Source organism: Seriola lalandi, unplaced genomic scaffold (genome assembly GCF_002814215.2).
Source record: "Seriola lalandi dorsalis isolate HSWRI2012SDOR001 ecotype SW California unplaced genomic scaffold, Sedor1 jcf7180002054916, whole genome shotgun sequence".
Classification (NCBI taxonomy): Eukaryota; Metazoa; Chordata; class Actinopteri; order Carangiformes; family Carangidae; genus Seriola; species Seriola lalandi.
The window spans coordinates 1,649,958-1,667,937 of NW_019525468.1; the positions used below are offsets into that span (position 1 = coordinate 1,649,958).

The 17,980-nt window shown below is 41.3% G+C and overlaps 1 protein-coding gene across 1 annotated transcript in view; it reads right to left on the reverse strand.

Moving 5' to 3' along the window:
• csmd2 (CUB and Sushi multiple domains 2) overlaps nt 1-17,980 on the reverse strand; it is a 220,733-nt gene that overhangs the window by 33,976 nt on the left and 168,777 nt on the right. The window contains exons 38-47 of the mRNA XM_087169817.1: nt 17,347-17,451; nt 16,997-17,115; nt 14,497-14,566; nt 12,771-12,887; nt 12,340-12,549; nt 10,624-10,812; nt 7,217-7,394; nt 5,444-5,589; nt 5,269-5,349; nt 4,534-4,647 (exon numbers count right to left, since the gene is read on the reverse strand). Of these exons, the coding sequence (XP_087025943.1) occupies nt 4,534-4,647; nt 5,269-5,349; nt 5,444-5,589; nt 7,217-7,394; nt 10,624-10,812; nt 12,340-12,549; nt 12,771-12,887; nt 14,497-14,566; nt 16,997-17,115; nt 17,347-17,451 (1,329 nt within the window). The remainder of the gene's footprint in view (nt 1-4,533; nt 4,648-5,268; nt 5,350-5,443; nt 5,590-7,216; nt 7,395-10,623; nt 10,813-12,339; nt 12,550-12,770; nt 12,888-14,496; nt 14,567-16,996; nt 17,116-17,346; nt 17,452-17,980) is intronic.

The following is a 17,980-nucleotide window of genomic DNA, read 5'->3' on the forward strand; positions in this document are numbered from 1 at the left end:
ACCTCAGTGGACACGAGTCAAAAGGCTTAAATCCATCGCTGATAGCGAAACTGATTGCGCCTGGAAGCAGCATATAAAATCTAAGAGAGAAGTTCATTAAACGATCAATTCTCTGAGGATGAGATGTGTGTTGTCAGTGACCTTTCAGAGAGCCCCATCGCCTCTTCAAAACTGCCTTCAGCTTGTCATGGAGCTGACGCAAAGAGACAGACAGGGGCTGTTATCTATAGGCTGCTACTTATTAAACTAATCCACTTTGAAATGAAGCATCACTCTGTTTGGCTGTAAACAAAAGGGTATTAGGGGACAAACCTGACAGCTGGAAAAAGTCAGCTTCAACACAGAAGGTGAGATCAGCGCTGATAGGACTCAAAATGAAATTTCACTTTAATGAGACGGGGAATGGAATAAACTGGGTGGGAGGAATGGCAATCTGTGAGACATCCTTTCTGTTTGTATATAAATTGTTCATGGTATGCAAAAGCCTCCCAATAAAAAATGCGGTGGTAGGCTTCAGTGCAGACAAGCACAGATGCACACACATCTGCATCCACACACACGGATTTGTGCACTCCGGCATACAAGTATGGAAGCACACGTGCATCTAGCTCGATATATCCAGTTCATAGTGCTGCAGAGCTGTTGAGATTCCTTTATTCATGTTGGTATTTAATTAGCATAAGCTGAGAAGCGATAACGAGCTGATTGAAGGGGATGGGCCACAACATGAGCATTGTCGTGGATCAGGAACTAACAACTCTAAGAAGTCAGGGATGACAATAAAGATGTAGAAAAAAAAAGAAAAAAAGGGGGCATCTGTAATCATTCTGTGGGACTAAAAGAAGGGGGCTAGGGCAAAAAAAAATTATCAAGGGAACAAAGAAAGAGATAGACAGAGAGGCGAGGGAGGCGAAGGGACCGAGTTGGGAAGCTAATGTGATGGGTGATTATGCAGGTTTTTACCAGAAATCTGTCCAGGGGATAAACACAGGGATTTTGGATCATCAGGGCTCATTGATGTGATTTATTAATGAATTCAAGCAACACGTTGTACTGATGCTACTGCTTTGTGTGTGTGATGCTGGAACTCCTGTTAGTCTCAGCAGACAGCAGATGTAGTTAAGGACTGTGGGTACAATACAACCCTGTTTAATCAAATAGAAGGCAAATCAAATACTGAATGAATTAGATAAAGACAGAACATGAGTGAAAGTGTGTCTGTGTGAATGTGTGTATGGCGGTGGCTTTTATGTCTGTGCCTATGTGTCAGCTTTTGGGAGAAAGGGAAAGACACAGACAAAGACAGATCTGGGTGTTGATAGACACCTGTGTGTTCAAGTGTATGAGCATACACTGCACTGTGAAGCAGCCCCAGAGAAGGACAAAAAAAAAAAAAAAAAAAAAAAAAAAGAGAATAGGGAATAAAAGGGTACATGTGTTACGTAAGAACAGAAGTCTAACGCTAGTGGGGCCAGGGGAGGGGAGAGAAGTGGCGAGTGAGTGCAGATGGAGGGAATGCAGAGGATGAGAGAGGATACTGGCGCTGAGGGGCAAGCAATACTGCAGAACCGGCTCCAGGCTCCAGTGCTGCTCTCTGGAAGACTACCACAATGACAACATCCACTTTCGTGCTACCCAGGCACATGTTTGACCAGCGTTTTATGTCTGTGCTATATATGTATGTGTGTGGGGTTGGGGGCAGCTAGATGTGCATGGAGGGTTGTGCTTGTCAGAGCAAGAAGTGGTGATTTGATAGGTGCAGCTGCAGCCAGCATGTCCCCTGCATTTCAATGAGCTGTACACGTCTTGTCTTCACCCCCCCCCCTCCAACTAAGTCTCTCCCAGTCTCTCTTTCTCCCCTTGCTTTTTAACTCCTGTCCTACTTCCACTGACTCACCAACCGTCTGCTCAATTAGCAGTCTCTCCATCTTTTCCATATAGATTTTTCTTTACATTTTTTTTTCCAAGAATCCGTCTTTTTCACAGAAATCCCAAAATGTTTTCTACCGATCTGTATGTCTTTGACCCTCTTCTCTCCCCGTCCAATCTTCTCCTCTTCATTCACACTAACATCAGTTTGTTCCTACTCTCAGCTCCCTCTCACTCAGCTCCTGCATCCTTCAGCTTTTGTTGTCTGAGGTTCTCCTCTCCATCACCTTGGTCTGTGTCTATGCAGGAAAAGTGACAGGTTTGCAGATAGATGGAGTCTGCTGGAACTGTTTGTCCCCAGTATATTGTGTCTCTCAGCATGAAGGGAACAATTAACAGGGCACAGAAGCCATGAGCCTTAGTGCACATTCAAAACTGAAATGCATGGCAAACTGCAAGAAAAAGCATTCAACTGTCACCGACTTCCACTTAGATTTTAAATATGGCACACAGATTTGTTTGGCTTAGCAAGGCTCAACTGTGCACAAAGCATGATATTTTTAAAATTTAATTATAAGGCAATGTCAGTGGACGGTTTCAGGTGCAATGTCTGTAGGTACACCTGAGAGGGGAGGCGGGGGCAGGCAAGAGGCAGGACAAATACTTACACACACACACACACACACACACACACACACACACACACACGCACACACACACGATTTCTCCTTCTCATTGTTCTTTTCTGACTTGAATTTCAACACCCTCAGTCTCCTCTGCTCTGCCTCTCTCTGGGTGTCCTGCGTACTTCGTTCCACGTCTGCATTATTAGCCTATACATAGATCCTCTTCACCTTTCATTGCCCTCTTTCTGTTGCCTAACTTTTTTTTTTTTATCTGCTCCTTTTTCACCTCATGCTGAGAGTATTTGCATATTTTTCCTATTTAGCACTCTAAATTAGCTGCATTTACCAAACTTTGCCCACTCTTTCCCATCCACCACACAACCCACATACAGAGTGCGAGACAAAATGACAAAGCAAGATGGAGGAAAAGAAAATAAGACCAGCATTTTAGAAAAGAGAGCAAAAATAATGAAAGATACATGTTTTTATGATATTTTGAAACAGAAAGAAACAGACACCCATCTTTGGACCCACTTTCTGGCCCAGGGGAAAAGTATTGCACACAACATACTGTATTATAATGATGTGTTGGGGACACAGCACTTATTGAGTCCTCTGGGAGGATGATATTTCGGCATGTAGAGAGCACCACAGCAGCCACCCTCAGCCTCATGGGAGCCAAGTATCATCCACAGAGATAGAAAGTGCTGCCGAACTGATATGTGGCTGCTGCTTCATGACTATAGGCAGAAAGAGGACCCACGGGAGCCACAAATAAAGCACAACTGCAACTAGTGCATGAGTCTATGATTAGAGCAAAAATGATACTGACTACCTATAACCCTGTTGAAAATAAACAGATGAATGCAGTGCTTCACCTGTGTTGTGATATATTTGTGAAACATAATGACTCATCGGGCCCTCCTGAAAACTGAGATGATGCATCTCAAGAGGCTTTTTCTGCAATCACATTTATTCAATGCGATGTGCTGTAATGTGCAGCTTAGAGGAAAAGTAGTTGCTGTTTTCACAAAGCTAACTGTGTGACTACAGGTGCTAAAGGTCCATGGAAAATATTCAGCAAAAGAGACGATAGAAATCCACAGGGTTATGATGGAGGAATGTGATTCTGCACCATCATGTTGCCCTGACTGTTTGAGTCTAACTGGACTTCACTGGAGTCTGAGTAAAGAACACGTATAAATCAGTCCAAGTGACAAGTGATATTTTTTCTAAATGTGAAAATAATGCTTAAAACGGTAAGCAAGTTTTAACTGTCATGAGAGATCTGATGAGCAAGAATTCTGAGCACTTTAAGAATTATGCTTTGTTCACATTTACTTTACATTATGACTTATTTTTTCTACCATATATGTTTGTAGCAATGGAGCTGATAGTGCTGATCAAATTTAAAAAGTATTGTAGGGATAGTAGGGAAAAGAGTTATATTCTTTAAATGAAAGAAGATAAACAAATTCACATTATTTTTTTCATGACACATATTTGCTTACTGCTTATTTTCTGGCTTTAGTTTTTCATCACATATAAATATTTGTTTTTTACTATGTTCAAACACCACAGTATTCATTAAGTATTCATCTATCTATTGCAGAGGATTTTATCTATATTATTTGAGATATTTCAGAACCATATATTTTCCATTTTAGTGAGACAATAAAAAGTGATAAAGCAGGTAGAGAAGAATATACTAAATGGAGCTCTGGGAGAAAGAGGTATGAAAGTGTGAAAAGGAAGAGCTTATGGCTGGAAGGTTTCAGGTTCGATGCCTGGAACGGCAGAATAAATATGGGTGGGAAAAGTGACAGAACAGTGCTTTACCTTTCCCTCATTACCACCACTGAAGTGCTTCGAGCAAGGCCCTTATCTCCCTAGCCCTCATGTGGAGCTGCCCAGTGGCCAGAAAATCAAACTAGGGTTGTACTGAGCAGTCAGCAGGTGTGAAGGTGTTACTGTGCGAGTGTGATCAAGGCCCTCCTGGATACCTTTTCAAGTTCAAAAGCCTCAAGCATTCACTCACCATCGCATGAGGGCGGAGGCCCCTCAAACTCCAAGTGTGTCCCAAGCCGGCAGGTCAGGATGCTGTTTCCACTCAACTGGTAGCCTGGAAGACACCGGTAGCGCACTATATCACCTGAAGAGAGAGATGAAGGAGGAGGGGGTACAGTCAATGACAAATCAGAGATTGGGGCAACGAGCCAAAATGTCTGCAGAACTAATCATGATCCATTGTGTGTCTCAGTGAAAGAAAAAGTTAACAGTGGAGAAAAGTACCATAATAAATCCCCACTGGGAATCCTATAGATGAAACACTATGTCAGTGTCGTCGCCTTTGTGTCTCTGAATAATAATGAGTCAAGGAGGTATGCAAATAAACAGATAAGGAGAATTAATCTCCATTGTCTTCTACAGGGGAGAATGAGAGCACCTGCCCCAAATCCCTTTGGCTTTCTGATTATTTTGTCAGAACCATTCATTTATACTGCTGCCTCAAAGCTCCGCGGGTGATGTAGCTTGGGGCCAGTCTGCATTCAGTACCACAGACTTATGGGATGTGTAGTCAGTCAATCTGGGGCAATGTAACCTGTCAGAAGGTGAATTGACAGTTGGGATTAACTCTTCAGAATGCTACAATTCCAGGAGTCAGCATGGGACCAGCGTCTAATACAAAAAAGTCAGCAGAGCATAGACGGCAGTGATTGTGTGTGCGTCTGTGTGTGTGAATGTGCCTTTTTGTGACAGCGTTTCCACCTACCAATTTTAAACTCTTTGCTTGCCATCAGGATCTCTGCATTAGGAATGATGGGGGGCGGCAGGCAGTGCTGCAGTCTGTACGCTTTATTGAGAGCATCAAAGAAATGAAAAGAGTCAAACAGAATATATGCGAAATATCAGGTAGAAATAAGGATCAAGAAAGATCATTTACGTACCTTGATAGCTGATACGGAACAGTCCGCCCTTCTCTGTGTTACTACGGAAACGTATCAGCACCTGATTGGATGTGCTGCTGGGTGGATCATTGGGCTCTCCATCAGTAAACACCCCCAGTTTCCTGGCCGTCTCCTGTGGACCATCCCTATAGGAAAAAGGTCACAAGTCAACTATATCTTGAAAATAACAATACACAGGAGACACAGTGATGATAATTAACTGCAAGGGTTTTCTGTCAGCACCCTCTGCTAAAGTCTAAACACCTCAAGACTCTTTGAGGCATATCTGTGAGAAAACCAAACAAAGCCACATGCCAGATTATTGTCAAGCAGCCTCCAGCAGCAGAGTACAACCAAGCTGCTTTCACTTCATCAAACCCAAAGCAATTACTCTGGGCTGCTCTGGGTGATTATGTTGAAATAAGGTAAAAATTACAGATAAGCGTGAAATGACAGGTCTGGATTGCGCTGTTCCTGCTAACTGCCATCCAAGGGGAGTGTCCCTGGAAGCTATGGCCCAGCCTTGGCAGTCCCCTGGCGTGGGCATGGCCGATTAAGCCAGCTCCCAGATTCCTGCCACAACCATTCAGCTTAAAAACCATCTGTCTTTGGCTGTCAGACTGGGCATGGGCGATTACAAGCAGCTCTGGAAACGGCTGGCTAGGGACTGCTGCCTGACAGCACTCTGGCCAAGCCGCCATTACGGGGCCCATTTCCTTGGCTCAGTAGTTCAGTGGATAGATACAAAGAAGTGGTAACTGGAAACTGGGGAACATGATAGTCCCCATCTTGGCTCTGCAGGAGGTTGTGGGGAAAGATCAACACAGTGGAGGCCATTTATAGAAGAGCCACAATAGATAGAAAGTGGACATTTTGGCTGACTAGCCAAGTCGAGTTAGTGACTTAAACTCTCCATGGACTAAAAATCTTCACACAAATTTCTATAAGCACCCCCATCTGCAAAACATACAGTCCATGTCACCTCATGCCATGTGCACTTGTGGTCGTCAAGTTGCCAGGTTGGCTGGCAGTCAGATCTCCGGTCTCACTGAGAGCTGGGACCTTTGGAGCTTGTCTTGGGATCAACTGGGACTGGCAGCCATCATGCATGCAAAATCCTGTCTTTGGTTGCACATATGTCAGGCTCAGCCATACATTATGGAGGTGATGAAAGGAAGCTTTACCACTCAATAGTCATCACTATATAATTGTCCTAATGCACACATAAGAGCACACACACAAACCCTCTCTGACTCCCTGTTTTCTCCCACACACATATTTAAGCGAGGGAGGGGGTGTACTGTACTTGTTGAAAACAAGCTGCTGAGTCACATAAAGGACAGTGAATGAAACAAGAGAAGGGGGGCAGGGGAATTAGAGATTAGCTAACTGGACTCTGACTCAGTTTTGTGAAGCAACACAACGGAGGCTGATATGGGAAAAAGAGCTGGAGGCGTTACAGGTTTAAAAAGCAGGAGCAGGTGACAAGGTCTTGAAAGATAAGGCATTACAGAGGTGACGATAACGAGAAAGTTGAATTGCAAATATATTAATAAACATGGAAACATTTCAATGACACTATGACACACAAATACAAAGCTCAACATTTGGTTGAGATGGCCTTAAGATTTAAGTTTGGCTGTTACTAGAATACTGGTTAAAATATCATTTGACTTTACCCACACAAACAAAAATGAAGTTACTAAATATATCCAGCATTTCATAAAAGGAATTTCCACATATCTTCAGCCCCTGGGAGCAGCAATTTCTTACCAGACAGTGATAAAGTCATGCGGCCCATGAACCTGAAGCAGGGTGAAGTTGAGTTTGATGCCGAAGCCAGGAGCCACGGTGATCAGCCAGGAGCAGTCAGCTGAACTGGGGTACTCTTCTGGGTAACCTGGGGAGAAGATGGTCCCATTGTCTGACGTAATGTTCCCACCACAAGGCACTGAGGGAGTGAGGGAGGGAGGGGGAGGAGGAGGGGGAGGGAGAGGGAGAGGGAGAGAGAGAGGCAGTGTAAATATATCAGCGGGGCTGGGAATACAACAGGACAGATGCATAATGCAGCTGCAATTGGTTGAAAAAGGGGATTTTCATCCCCCACTTCTTCTACTTCCCTTCTCAGTGTCTTTTTCCCCCTCTCCTTCACTCTTCGTCTAGTGCCCAGGCGCTTGTCTGAGCTAAAGATTAGCCAGTAAAGCCTGTTAGCAAGTGGGGACTTGGATAGAGTGTTTTGCTAAGATAAGGCCTCAACCCTTTCCCATTGGGGGTGAAGAGAGAGAGTGCAGAGATGAGGCGAGGGATTAGTGTGGTCTGGGCCTTTGAGGTGTGTGTGTGTATATTTACAGTATGTGTTACGTCTATAAGCAGTGGATATGCATGAGTGTGTAAACCTGTGTGTGTGTGTTTGAGTGACAGGAAAGGTTAGAACAGCATGTCTATGTCAAAACTGACAACGCTGGGACCTCACATGCCTGATGTCCTGAGTTAAAAAAAAAAAAAAATCTTGCACATCAACATAAATATAGTAAAACACCCACTCAACCAGAGGCAAACATCCCTACACCCAGCCTCAAATCTGCATGCATAGAAGTTGTAACTATATTTCAAACATTCCTCAGAAATTCAGGAGGTTCTCACCAACTTAACGATTACCAAGCCTAACACTCCCGCTGGTGCCCTTAGAGAAACCCCTTATTCACAGTGGTGAAGCAGGGAAAATCAGGAGGGAGTGGTAATCGCAGTAGTGCAGGCATCTCAAGCAAACCAGACAGGGTATTCAGCTTAACAGCACACCCTTGGACGCCTATGTGTATAAGATCATTCCCAAAGCAGAGACTGCATGTTTTATCCCTGTATTTCTCACTCAGGTTGTGTGTGTGTTCATGTAATACAGATGCTTGCTTCAGCCCTGTGGTTGAGTGGCCCCTCTGCTGCCGCCTCACCAGGTTAAATGAGCTATCGATCAGACCGATTGATTAAACCCTGGACACTCCATGGAGTTGCACCTCTGGGTGATGCCATCGACTGCTAAGCTACTTAAGCATTATGTGCAAAGGAGTGTGTTTGTTTGAAGGGTTAGGTGGGAACAGAAAAGTTGGAATTGTTTTTAAATACAAAAGAGAAAACAGATTGTGTTCGGATGTTGGTTGTGACTATAGCCACAGAAAATTTGGTAAAATAAGGCAGGAAATATGGCCATTTTTTCTGTGGAAACACTGTCACAACTGGCAGCCTTTACTGTTTCATAGAAACAAGAAACTGAAAAGGGTAATGATTCTCAAATGATCAATGTGACACAATTTATCACATAATTGTGTTTCTATACAAACTGTTATATAAGCTATATAAATATACAGGAGACGAGACTGCAAAGTACAAAGACAAGTTGAAACAGCATAGAAACAAAAAAAGAAGCGTAGAGAATGTAATGTATTTCATAGACACAATGCGGTGTGATTATAACGCCAAGCTAAGCAGGTAAGTGGAGGCATGGTAACAAAAATCAATGTCTCTCATCCCCCTCAGGGGAAATCTATGCAAATGCCATAGGCAAATACTGGAGTGACAGAGAGACTGAAGAGCAGGTTGTACTGAGCTATACTGGGTCAAGTAAAGGTGTTACAACATGGTTTGCTGCCATGTAACACTTGATATGAATTAGCTTAGAGGAGATGAGAGAAAAATAAACAGAAAATCAATATATTTACTTTGCTAGCAAAGACAGTGATGTATGTTTTTGAAAATGTGTGCGTGCATGGAAATATCTGTGAAGTAAAACACAACATTTGGAATTATTTGGTCCATTTGGTTAATTTCCATGTGTTTTAGTGATAATTGTAAAATTAATAATTGTGAGGGCTAAACAGGCTGCATCTGCATTGGTGGCAGCAGGTTGGGTTGGGGGGTGTGGATGTCTGAGTTGTAGTTTCAGTCTTGATTTCAGAATCTTTACACCCCCCAATATTTATCCCATTAAGACTGAAGCACCTCCTATCACTTCATCTCCTGCTGTATCACTTCCTCACACCAGGTCACAGCATTAAAGCCAATTCAATTACACTCACAGTCAGAGACATCAGGCCACCTTCTCCTGGTCATTTTGCCCAGCAAACACACATGCACATGTACTCACATACAGCACAGAAACACTGGTTAATGGTTGTTTATGTAAAAAAAGACACGAGTACACACGCATCCAGACAAAGTGGTAATTATTAGTGAATATATGTATTAGCTTGCATTAAACAATGTCAAGCAGGGTAAGGCAGTGTTCAAATACTCTATATACAATTAGACTGACATATATTAAATACTGTATAATTGCTATGTATTGCATCAGTGCAGCAGGAGGCTACATTGCAATTGCATAGATGATTATAGAAATAAACTGTACATTAAAACTGCAGACGCTTGTGAGCATGCTACTGGGATATAGGACACTGCAATATCATTAATATTCCATTCATGTACAGTATTTTATATAATTTGCATATATGCATGTGCCTGTACACACCCACAAATACACATGAGCATGCACACACATGACATTACACACACAGGTGTAACATTCTAGCAGGTCTCTGACAATAACACAAAGGAAAATAACTCTGACAGAATAAACTCTGCTCCTGCTCCCTCTGCCTTTTCACTCTGTTGCTCCGTCTCTCACTCCCACTTATCTCCCTGCTCAGCCATTCAAAGTTCCAGTGTCACGGCCATCACCTCCCTCTGTAATTTTGCCTGCCTTATTGAATAATCGACAGCTAGAGCGTGAGAATGTGGGTCAAGGACAAGGCGAAAGAAAGAGCACCCATTACTTTTCTTTTCAATTTAGGCCCTCTTTTATTCATCTTTTATTTGTCTCCATTCCTCTTTAGCACTACATTGATTTTCATTGAGGAGTACTTTGCTTTATTAATGGGGGATGATAATTCACTTTAATTGCATTATTCATAATAGATAATCATTATCTCCATGGCCGCACTTTGTACTAACAATGTAATAGCTCACTGCTTTCTAAACAGGAAGTTATCACGTTATTAGTTTAGTTCTTTGTTGGTGAGGCTGTTTAGTCGGCCACTTGTTTGGAAGTATTTAGATTATTTAGATCCATAAAATGTGTAAAAATTCTGCACATTATTTGGATATGATAAGACAAATGTTGCATCTCTTACCTTCGCAGCGAGGGAAAGGGTGATCCCAGCTGCGGGTTGTGCCATGCTCACAGGTGAGGATGGAATGTCCCATTAGCTGATAACCAGGCAGACACTCAAAAGAGATAGACTGGCCCACATTGAAGCCAGCACCCACCACCACTCCGTAGCGGAAAGGCTCAGGATCAGGGCACTCCTGTAGCTCATATGCTGAGGGATGGACAGAGCAATTAGATCAACTATTAAATTAAAGCTAAACAGTCATACAGAACAGTGAGATGGTACAATAGTTGAAATGAACATTCAGTACTTTTGTAAATGTCTGTGTCTCTTTGTAAACATGCCAACAGAGAACATCAGGGATATGACTGAATTACTAAGTGCCTATTGGTGTGATGATCACTGTGGCCACCTACAGATGCTGACCACACAACCATTCCAGATTCTTTGTTGCCGCCTGAAGCTTCCAATCAATTCACACAACCACCATTGATTATCCTCAATATGTGAATCCTCTGCTTTCAGACAACAGCAGCGCAGTGTCTTCTATTTTTACTTTCTCTCTTTAATTCCCCTTCCTCATCTTTTTGTTGTTCTTTCTCCTCAACCTCCCACTCCTCCTCCTCCTCCTCCTCCTCCTCCTCCTCCTCCTCCTTCTTAAACCGGAGTTATCAGAGGAAAGAAAAAAATGCCAGGGGCAGGTTTGACTTGTGCCGGAGGAGTATGAGGCAGTCATCAGAAGTAGTGTGGGTAAATAATTCTTTTTTTTTTTTCCCTCTTGGAGACAAAAGCAGAGCAGGCTGCAAGCCTTGAAAAACCAGGATATAAATATAACTAAAGAAATTGATTTCTATGGATCACAGCTTCCCTTTGTGGGAGATAACTCATGCAAATACTGCAAAAGGGGGGTATTTGCAAATATAATGCTTGATTTATATGCTAATGTACACATAATTATGTAAATGCACAATGCTACCTTTCGATTTGCCGGCTCGTTTGTTGAATCACAAAATACAAACTTTGTTTGCCTGTTGCATTTGGAGACAAGGGCAATTTATTCCTTGCAGCCATGTGGATATGCAGTGAAGCTGTTTATTGGCACATGGCTAAGAAATCTTTTAGGTGATCAACAGTTTTATATACAGAGATTTATAGATACGGGGAATTTACTGGCTGTGTGGGCTGATTAGTTTGACAGTCAGTTCCAAGGCTAATTCAGTAATGTTATGCCTTTACATGCATATACCTCACAGTGAAGTGACACTTATGATACACAAGTTAACATGAAGAAAGCAAGGTAACACTCCCAGAGATTATGAAATGTCATTATGCTTTTACAAGACATAATTAGTTTCTGTGACATTGATTCTTGTAGTGATTGTGTTAACTCAGGAAAATAACATTACAGTTATATTCCGTGTGCTGCTACACAACCATAAATCAGTGACAGCAAAGATGGGTCGAAGCAGCCAAAAAGCTCCGGTTGCACTAAAGTAATTACTAGTTTGAATATCCTTTGCAGAAGAAAATAACTCACACTACTGATACTGGCTCAGCTCTGCAATTAACAAAATTTAGTCTTGGTGATTATGCTCACTATTATAAATGTATATTACCAGAGTCTATTTTTGTCAGAGACAATCGAAAGGCTGGTCATAATTTCCTGTTCCTATCTTCTGAATCTTTTACAAGGAGCTTTGAGTACACTTTCATACATCGTCATGTCTGGATTCTTACCCTGGTACTCAAACCTGAAGCCTGGTTTGTTCTGTGAATGGTCACTATGGAAATATACTGTGGTTTCATGGGAGGTGGTGAGAAGGGAGGAGGGAATATCCTGGCCGCTGAATCGGCCAATCACTGCACTTGTGTCAAGGGGCCCATTGCGTATCTCAAGGAAATCATGGTTGGCCTCAGTGGAGAAGTTGAGGAACTGAATGTGGGCTCCTGGGAAAAAAGAGGAAATGAAATTGAAAAAGAAATGCCATGCTTTTCTTACCCATACCTTTTCCACAGGGTCTCAGAATTAAATGAATTTCAGCCAGATATATCGACAACTATAAACATTGTCATTCCACAATCCAGCCCTACAAGTTGTATAATTAAAGGTTCTTGAGTGTGGAAATGCCAAAGTGTGGCATGCTGTAAGAGCCTCTCATGATATTCACCATAACCAACTGGCAGGTAGATTCTCCAGGTGCAGTCACTGTTGCTAGGGTAGTTGCCAGGGAAACCAGGACTGAGAATCATGCCCTCCATCTCCTCCCGGATTCCACCACATTGAGCTGGCAGAGGGTAAACAAAGCGTTTCTTTAGCATCTGCAAACAGTGATTCTCCCAGATTAAAATAACATTACAAATATGTCTTACTGCAGTTCTTTGTTGTAGTGGGCGGCTGAAGCAACTACAGTGCATGTAGAAAATATTTGATGATTTTATCTGAGACAAAATACCATTGTATGTCAGCTAGTCCATTTTTTTTTTTTTTAGTTAAAACTTTAATTGGACACAAAAAACGCAAACCCTTTACTTTACAATGTTTTATGTGGGTTTGCATTGCTTAAAGGTAAGGTTTATGATATTAAATGCAGCTGATGTGCTCTAATCCATTTTTTATTGCAAAAAGAAAATAGTGTTTTTGGAATGTACTGAATTCAATGTAAAAAAAAACAACAAAAATTGTAAAAAATAAAATATATACAATTTCATAAATTGTCATAAAAAGAGACAGCATCTCATCAAAAGGGACAATTTATCTCACTATTTAAGAACTTTGGAGCTCCTCTTTTACCACTTGAGATATATCAAGGTTCAATATACTATGTCTTTTGCTGCTCTTCATCTTTTGCCTTTCATCTTTAATCTTGGATAAATGTTTCTTTGACTGAAATCCAGGACGAAGACACACAAGAACTAGTGAAGAGCTGCACTAGAAAAAAAAAAAAGAAGAGGTATGGAAATACTGAGGGAGAGAGGAGATGGGATCAAGACAGATGAAAAGAGTGAGAGATCCTGACACCAAAATTAAAAAGATGAAAGGATGCTGAAACTCATGGTAAAAGAATTAGCTGACTCAAGGAAAAGAGAAAGACAGAGGTACTGCAAGGGGAAAAAAACAAGCAAACAGAGGGAAGGAGATTAAGAAATAAATGGGACAAACAGCCTATATATGTCAGAGGAAGGAGAAACGATATAGAGAAAATCCGAGTGATGTACCATCGTGTTTCTGTAAGGAATAAGTGAGGGGTTAAATGTTATCCTGTAGCAGCAGAAAAAGGCCTGAAGTAATCAGGAAACTGCTGATGCCTGTGAACACGATGAATCTTCCCTCGACTTCAACCAATCACAGTCTGAGATGGAACTAATTAGGCAGTTGTAGGTTGTTCCAATAAGTGGAACCCGTTTGTCAAGGCGCTCACACAAGCAGGAGGACTCAATGTACAAAACTGGAGAAGGAACCTCTCAGCCCCTCGAGGCAGAAATTCATTTCAAAACCGCCATGGCTCTCCTACACTCAAATAAAAACACAAACATGTGAAATATAATTTTCCTTTTTAGTTACCTATTTTCTTCATTTCCATTTAAGAGCTGGGTTATCTCTGGCGTAGTGTTTCTGTATGTCAGCCGTGAGCAGTATTGGATAAGTAAAACATATCTTTGTCACCTATAGTATGTACTAACTTGGCAACTCACTTTTGCTTTCATTCAGACTGATGATGACAACAATGTCAAAAACTACAAGGCTGTACATTGAGACCTTGACCTGAAAGGCTCTGTATAACGTTTGGAAAGATTTGCTGGTGTGATAACCAAGGTAAAGAGTCCCTAAAGAGAAATAGTCAGAAAGTAAAACTGAAATAGGAGTGAAGAAAATAAAGAAGAAGGTATTTTTACCTATACAGAGAGGAGGTGGGTAGTTCCATCGTCTAACGGTTCCAGGCATACAGGTGATGTGCGAGTTCCCCTGTGAGGAGCATCCACACAACAGCGTGTGCAGACACACAGACACAAAGACAAAAGTGCAAGAAAGAGCAGGCGATGAATTAATTTCTTCTCCCCACTGTCACTCATCTGTTCCTCCAATTATTTGAACCTGCTGTCTGTCTCTACATGACTTCATGTGGCGACTAAATGACTAAATCCATCTGAAGTGACAGAGAACAACAGGCACATTAAGATGATCATACAGAGGGAGACACAGAGGGAAAGATTACAGAGCAGTTCACATTTCTTGTTGATCTGCTCAAATAAGCAATACAACAGGCATTTTTCTGAGAGTTTTGGAGTTAACTTTTCAGACTAACTTGCCATAAAGATAAAAAAAAAAAAAAGCTGATTAAAAAACTAGTTCATGGAACATAGAACTTTTGAACTATTAGAAAGCACTCATTCACTTGTCTCCCCATCAAAGATGGCTGCTGCAGTGGTTGATAATGATTAGATATTTCCCAAATTGAAGGATGATAGTTTAATTTCCTCTTTATCCTACCAATCTAACTAATTTAGGTCAGACCAATTTATAATAATAGAATTTCTAGTAGGTAAGGCTTAAAAACAACAAGACACTTATGCATAACAAAATATGAGGAAAGAAACTGGAAAGCGAAGCTGCGTATGTGTTTCCATAATATGACTGATCTAACCTATTGTGCAACAAAATGTGATTCAATAATTAGTGTCCACTATATTTTCATTGATATTTTGGTGCATGCAAATACTTCTCCCTGATAATGCCTCTACTGCAAATACTGTGAGTATGAGAAAAGAAATGTCCAGGTCATTTACATGATTACATTTTAGCAGCATAACTTCAAACTTCCTGTAACACTAGACAATATTATTTGATTATCCAGAGCCAATGGTGTTAAAAAATTCCGATGGAGCTCAGGTCAGGACTCAGATGCCTACCTATAATAACAAAATTCACGTGTTAAAGGAGCTAGTTGTAAGTTTGGCTATTGCTACATAGCGATCGTTAGCATTAACAGCTGTTTACTTACCAGTCTAGAAGAAATGTTGCGAGTTCAGCATCAAACGTCATTCCTTTACTCATCAAGAGCTGTCTTCAGTGGTGGAAAGCAAATCTTGTTTTGCTTCTATTTCTATCACTGCTTTTCTTCTACTGAAGTCAGCATGCTAACCAGCTAGCTCCCCCCGCTGTCCCCATCTTGTCACTTTCCGATATCGAGTAACCATTGTGTTCAGTCTACCCCGAAGAAGTTGCGCTGCTCAGAGGGCGTATTATAAAGACAGCGATGACTGAAGCTTTTGGCAGGACTGGTAAGTAAATAGCTGTTAATGCAAATGTTGGCTATGTAGCAATAGCAAAACTTGCAGATAGCTCCTTTCAGTAATTATTGTCATTATTAAGACATCAGCACAAAATTGAGATCATTCCCCCAAACCTTTTTCTGCTAAAACTTGCTTCTTTCCCTACCACTATCACATTTTATAAAACCATGTCATCATAGCAATTGGACAACTATCTATGACAATTAAAAATGTAGTAAACCTATTGTGAAAAGAGGTGAGTGACAAAAACCAAACCTGGCATTTCTAGATGAGGACAGGGAGTGAGAAGTGATGGGAACACACAGTCCTGACTTGTGTTGTGCAGAGTGGAGAGAGAACTTTCAAGTAGAATTTGTGTGAACTGCTGCATCCAATGTGCTCCACAGATGTCACCATCTGTCTGCTGATGATGACTGTGGAAGCACTGGAGGACGTGCAGAATACAGTCGAACTTGGGAGGCTGAGCAGAATTCATGGTTTATAGCAAAACCAGCACCACATCATCCTATAAATTATAACCAACATATGGAGGATACCTGTCTAGATACCTATCCAATTTGATGAAATTAAGGGGGAACACTGTCATGCATCATAACATCCAGGCTGGATGACAGAGATGAATCATAACAATCATCCTCTAATCTATAAAACCGCACAGACAATTTTCCTAAACCACTGAGCTCAGCACATGCATAACTTGTTCACAGGTGAAAGGATGCAAATAAGGTGCATACATTCCCTGTCTGGTGTCTATTAAAGCCAAAGTCAGAGTACTTCAAATGTTATTGCAAATGTGTTTACACTGATTTAATCACATTAACATAATCAGAGCATAAAGTTCATTGAGGCTGAAAAATGAAGGATAACTTTTAACTTAACTTCTAAAAGGAACTTCTACTTCCACTATACAGTCCATCCACGATACCACAGTCTCATCTCCAACATTTTGCTTGATCCCCTACCGTAAAATATGACCACTGCTTCAGGAGATAACTGACAACAATGAAATCTGACAGGAGTGACACTGGCAGAGGCCAGAGAAGGATCAATGAGGTTTATGGGCATTTAATGCTGAACCTTGTCTGAAGGCGGTAGGTGTTACCTGTAGAGTATATCCAGGTTCACAGTGGAAAGACACCACATTATTCATCTGGAGACGCTCGCCAACTTTGATGCCATTCATTGGAACCACAGGCTCTGGGCAGTTGGTCAGAGACACAGCTGAGGGGAGAAATGAATAGATAGAAAAGATGAAAGGGACAGAGAAAAAGGGAAGGCTATTTAATGATAATACAGAAACATAAAGGACAGAATTAATATGAGAAAGTACAATGCAAAATGTGGGGAGGAACAAGACGAGTATATCTTCACAGGAAATGTGCTGATATTTGATGTAATACTTGTCCTTGTTTGGTATTTACATGAGGTAGTAAGAACTGTATTTTCACTTACTTTTGTATTCCAACCTGAATCCAGCTGCAGACACACTAATGTCAGAGAAAAAGTGAAGGTAGAGTTGGTTGGAGGTGCTGTTGAGGAGTGCTGGAACCGTGGTGCCTTGGGGAGAAGATTAAAAGAGGAGTTTGGCAATGCTATCTCCTGCATAGGCCAACCATAACTAACTGCATAAGGTACTGTTCTTTGCTGCATTTGGCGATTTAATAGTGCGTGTGTGTCTGTGTGTGTGCATGCATGCAGAAAAGATGTATACATGAATGACTGTGTAGCTGCATTAGGATATTTAGGGAGGCAGATGCAACATAGAATGACCTTCTTGCTTTTAAGAAGCACAAACAGCAGAGACAATAGTTTATTCCAGTTTGTGGGTATGTATTCAGCTAATATTAAAAAAAGAAAATCTTTCCAATAAAATGAAGAAAAAAATAAAAATAAAATCATGATCACTCAATAAAATCACGTTTTACAGATATGACCTAAAATTGGTGGTTTAATAATTCAAATTTGTGAGCCTGGCATTTCTCTTTCATCTCTTTACTTCAGGGTACATCTAACATTTACGTTTGGTCTGGTTCCAAGCATAAACAAAAGGAGAATTCCCTGCTGCTGTATCCTCACTATGACTGGA